Source organism: Sciurus vulgaris (assembly GCF_902686455.1).
Source record: "Sciurus vulgaris genome assembly, chromosome: X".
Classification (NCBI taxonomy): domain Eukaryota; kingdom Metazoa; phylum Chordata; class Mammalia; order Rodentia; family Sciuridae; genus Sciurus; species Sciurus vulgaris.
In genome coordinates, this window is record NC_136471.1 from 89,360,961 (window position 1) to 89,366,623 (window position 5,663).

Genomic DNA, 5,663 nt, shown 5'->3' on the forward strand with positions numbered 1-5,663 from the left:
GAGATACATATGGAAAACAGACACACAAAAAGTTGTTCTAAATAATTATCCATGATCAAAAAGGACATTGAAACCACAGTGACATTCCAATATGCACCCATGAGAATAGCTAATTATAATAACAAGTGCTGACAAGGAGGCAGAGAAACTGATCTCTCTTTACATTGCTGGTGGTGATGCAAATTGGTATAGCCACTTTGGAAAACAGATTGCCAGTTCCTTACAAAACCAAACATCCAACTACCATATGAACCAGCAATTATCCTCTTGGACATTTATTCCAGAGAATTTATTTTTACCCCAAAATCTGTATATGAATGTTTATAGCATCTTTATTAGTAATAGTCAAGAAAGGGAAAGATCCCAGATATCCTTCAGTAGTGAGTGTTTTAACAACTATAATATGTCCATACCATAGAATGCTACTCAGCAATAAAAAGAAGCAAACTACAATACAACTTGGATGGATCTGCAGAGAGTTTTGCTAATTGAAAAAAGTCAGTCCCAAACTGTGATGCACTGTATGTAATATTTTTGAAATGACAAAATTTTAGAAATGGATAATGGATTTAATATACGAGTTAGGGAAGGTGAAAAGTATGAAGATGCTCTGGTTAATAATAAAAGGCAATGTGAGGGATGCTTGTAGAATTATGGAATGTTCTATAATTTGTCCTGGTAGATAACAAACTTACAAATGTGATAAGATTGCATAGAACTAAATACATATAAATCATGATTCAAGGGGTGGATAAAGATGGTGGAATAGGAATCTCAAGCAATTGTCTCCCATAGAAACATCAATTTGAACAACTATCCATGCATGATAATAACTTCACAAGAGCTAAGGTGAGAGATCACAGTAACTAGTTTGAAAATATGCATTGAAGAAAGTAAGAAGGGCAGTTTTACATTAATTGCATCACCCCTTTCCCTAGCCCCAAACAGCACAGCAAGAACAGAGATACCGCATAGTTAGGGGAAAGACAGGGAAGTAAGTAAACCCAGTGCTTTGACTTCAACCCCCAACACTGGGACTTCCACAGTAAAACACAGCAACCAGCAGTGCCCAACAGTCCTAGATTCCAGTCCAGTACCCATAGACTGTCTCCAGAACTTCTGCAAGTTCAGACGGGACCATGAAGCTCCAAACTTTGGATCCGTAGGGTGAACTCAATCTCCAGCTTGCTCCAGCACCAATTATAACAGCCCTGGACTTCAGGCCTGTCCCAGTGCCATAATGGATTCAGTTAGGTCCTCAGGTCACACCAGCCACAGTACACTCTAAGCTTCAGATATACCCCAGTGTTGTAGTGGCCCTGGGCTTTGGGCCTACCCAAACAAAATCTTTGCCCAGCATTACTGGGCTATCAGATCACAAAGTACAGCCTACTCAGATTCTCAGTATGTGCCGACAGATAAAGGTCTTTCCCAGACAAAGCCAATCTGTGAAAACTGGCATAAGTACCTATATCTTCAAATGTGCAGACATTGATGCACAACAACAAGGACAAAGAACAATCAGTGAAACATGACATCATCAATTAATTATTTGACAAAGAATTAAATATAACTGTTTAAAGGAAGCTTGTAGAACTTCAAGGAAACACAGAAAAATGATTCAAGTAAATTAGGAAAACAATAAGTGAGCAGAATGAGAAATGTAACTGGGAGATTCAAATAATAATAATAGTAATAAATTAATCAGAAATCCTGGAGCCAAAATATACAACAAAGAGCAGAATTTACAACACCAGAACTTTTTAAACAAAAGAGTTGTGAACTCAAAGTTTCTTGAAGATATACAATCAAAAGAGAAACAAAGAAAGGAAAAGGAATTAAGAAAATTTATGGAATTAATGAGACTGCATCCAAAGAGCAAATTTACAGGTCATAGACATTAATGAAGAATAGAAAGATAAATGTATAGAAAGTCAACTAGAAAACTTTCCAGATCTGGAGAAACATGTTAATATTCAGGTACATGAAGGTCAAAGTTCTACAATCAGATTTAATCCAAACATGATTATTTTGAGACATACTGAAAGGAAAGAATGCTAATAAATAACATGAAAATATATAACTCACTGATAAAAAATAAGTACATAGTCAAACACAGAATACTCTTAATATTACAATGGTGTGTAAATAAATTTCATCTTTAGTATGGAGAGTAAATATTAAAATATTGAAATCATAGTAGGTATAATTATTTGATAATTAATCTGCAACATTAAATATAAGTTGTGACAGCAAAAATTCAAAATGTGGGTGGTGAAAGGAATAAAAATGTATAAATTTGTTTTTACAATCAAAGTAATCTTACAATCTTGTTACCAGTTTAAAATGATTTATCACTATAAAATGTTTTTGTAATCATTGTGGTCACCAAAAAATCACAAATCTATAGTACATACACAAAAAATAAAATAAAAAGCAAGGAATCAAAACATGAGACTACAGGGATGCAAGTTTGGTTTAACATACATAAATAAATAAATATTAATTCAGCACTTCAATAGACTTTAAGACAAGAATCATAGGATCATCTCAATAGGTGCATTTGACGAAATGCAGCATCCATTCATGTTCAAAACATGAGAAAAACTAAGGATAGTCGGAAGATACCTCAACATTGTAAGAGCTATGTATGCTAAACCCAAGGCCAACATCATTTTAAGTGGAGAAAAATTGAAAGCATTCGCTCTAAAAATGGGAACAAGATCACTTCTATTCAACATAATCCTGGAAACTCTAGCCAGAGCAATTATAAGAAAGAAATTAAAGGGATAATAATAGGAAAATAAGAATTTTAACTATCCCTATTTGCTGACATGATTCTATATTTAGAAGACCCAAAAAAACTCCACCAGAAAACTTCTAGAACTCATAAATGAATTCAGCAAAGTAGCAGGATATAAAATTAACACCCATAAATCATTTGCCTTCCTATACATCAGTGGTGAATCAACTAAAAGAGAAATTAGGAAAACTATCCCATTCATGATAACTTCAAAAAAATAAAATATTTGGGAATTAATCTAACAAAAGAAGTGAAAGAACTGTACAATGAAAACTATAGAACACTAAAGAAAGAAATTGAAGAAGACCTTAGAAGATGGAATGATCTCCCATGTTCTTGGATAGGCAGAATTAATATTGGTAAAATGGCCATTCTACCAAAAGTGTTATACAGATTCAATGCAATTCCTATTAAAATTCCAGTGATGGTCTTCATAGAAATAGAAAAAGGAGACATGAAATTCATTTGGAACAATGAGTCCCAGAATACCCAAAGCAATTCTCAATGAGAAAAGAGAAGCAGAAAGCATCACAATACAAGACCTTAAATTATACTACAGAGCTATAGTAACAAAAACAGTATGGTATTAGCACCAAAACAGACATAAAGACTAATGGTACAGAACAGAAGTCACAGAGACAAGCCCACATAAATATAGTTATCTCATAGTAGACCAAGACACCATAAACGTACATTGGAGAAAGGATAGCATCTTCAATAAATGGTGCTGGAAAATTGGAAATCCATAAGTAGTAGAACGAATTTGAAACCCTATCTCTCATCTTGCACAAAACCCAACTCAAAGTGGATCATGGACCTAGGCATTAGACCAGAGACCCTGTGCCTTATAGAAGAAAAAGTAGGCCCAAATCTCCACCATGATAGCTTAGGTACAAAATTCCTCAAGAAGACTCCAAAAGTGCAAGAAATAAAAGCAAGAATTAATTAATGGAATGGTATCAAACTGCAAAGCTTCTTCACAGCAAAGGCAGCAATCAAGAACATGAAGAGAGAGCCTACAGAATGGGAGAAAAATCTTTGCCACCTGCACCTCAGATAGAGCATATAAAGAGCTCAGAAAACATAACACCCAAAAAACTAATAACCTAATCAATAAATGGGCAAAGGAACTGAACAGGCACTTCACAGAAGAAGAAATATGATTGGTCAACAAATATACGAAAACATGTTCAACATTTCTAGCAGTTGGAGGAATGCAATTAAAACTACACTGAGATTCCATCTGACTCCAGTCAGAATGGCAATTATCAAGAATACAAGTAACAATACATTGCTGGTGGGACTGCAAATTGGTGCAACCCCTCTGGAAAGCAGTATGGAGATTCCTCAGAAAACTTGGAATGAACCCCTATTTGACCCAGTTATCCCACTCCTTGGCATAAACCCAAAGGACTTAAAATCAGCATACTACAGTGACACAGCCAAATCCATGTTTATAGCAGCTCAACTCATAATAGCTAAGCTATGGAACCAACCTAGGTGCCCTAAAACAGTTGAATTGATAAAAAAAAAAATGTGGTATATATCCACAATGGAACATTACTCAACCATAAAGAAGAACAAAATTATGGCATTTGCCCAAATAGATGGAATTGGAGAATATCATGCTAAGTGAAATAAGCCAATCCCCAAAAAACCAAAGACCAAATATTCTCTCTTATATGCAGATGCTAACACACAATGGTAGGGGAAAGAATGAAGTCCATTGGATTAGACAAAGGGGAATAAAGGGAAGGGCTCGGAATAGGAAAGACAGTAGAATGAATTGGACATTACATTCCTATGTTCAAATATGAATACATGACCAGTGTAACTCCACATCATATATAACCACAAGAAAGGGAAGTTATACTCCATGCATATATAATATGTGAACATACATTCTACTTTCATGTATAACTAAAAAGAACAAATAAATTTTTTTTTCTTTTTTCTTTTTTTTTTTTTTTACTAGGCAAAGAACTTTATTAACCTTTGTTTCAAACTTTATTCCCAGGCTTCTTCAGCTTAATTAGCTGCAAAGAATAAATTGTGTATAAGCAAAAACTGAAAAGAGCTGCAGTGTCCAAGGGGCTTGGGCTTAAAAATATTAGATCTAGATTTTATCAGATCCATAAACAAAACAATTTTAAAAAGCAGTCATAATATAAAATAGCAGCTCCCAGTAACCTCTTTAAGTTTATCTTCTTTAGAAGTTGATCAGTTCAGTTTGCCTCATTCTTAGAAGCCTCATCAAAATTCTCCACAAGATCTGGAACTTCATCATCATCATCATCCTCTCCAGTAGCAAGTGGTGCTTTTCCATCCACAGATTGTTTGGGCAGAGCTTCAGCCAGTGTCCTTAAACTAGTCAGACTGTCTGCTCCAAGCTGGTTTAAGATGCTGGGTAGCATTTCTGTCAGTTGCTTTGTCTCAGCATGGCCTGTAATGGTGAAAGTGTTTGCTGCCAGAGATGCCTGAACTTTAGGGTTGTTAAAGTGAATCACTGTTCCTTGGTTTGTAAACATATTCACCTCTTCAATACTAGAGATATTGTTTACCCCTAACTTCTTTAAGGAGAACTGAAGTTTTTTATCATCTGCTGTAGCTGTTCTATGAATCACCTTCTTCTTTCTGCGAGCAGTTCCTTTCCCACCAATGCGCACTTGTGCCTGCAGTTTGGCGAGTTTTTCCTGGTTCATGATAGTTTCTTTCATCTTGTCGGGCGGAAATGGGGCCGCGCGGGGGACTAGGGCTGGCGCTCAGGGGGTCTCTGGCAGACCAGCTGAGATTAGGTGCATACACGAGGGGACGCAAGATGGCAGCTAATAAAAAATTTTTAAATGACACTAGAGAGAAT

At 35.6% G+C, this 5,663-nt stretch overlaps 1 protein-coding gene across 1 annotated transcript; it reads right to left on the minus strand.

Moving 5' to 3' along the window:
* Positions 1-4,784: 4,784 nt before the first annotated feature.
* On the minus strand, positions 4,785-5,555 carry LOC306651490 (transcription factor BTF3-like). Its single transcript, XM_079124143.1, has one exon. It carries the CDS (start codon positions 5,518-5,520, stop codon positions 5,029-5,031), a length of 492 nt encoding a protein of 163 aa, XP_078980269.1. The 5' UTR covers positions 5,521-5,555; the 3' UTR covers positions 4,785-5,028.
* Positions 5,556-5,663: the final 108 nt, after the last annotated feature.

Excerpts from the sequence above, each read along its gene's own strand:
- LOC306651490 (XM_079124143.1), bottom strand. The coding sequence starts at position 5,520 with ATGAAAGAAACTATCATGAACCAGGAAAAACTCGCCAAACTGCAGGCA.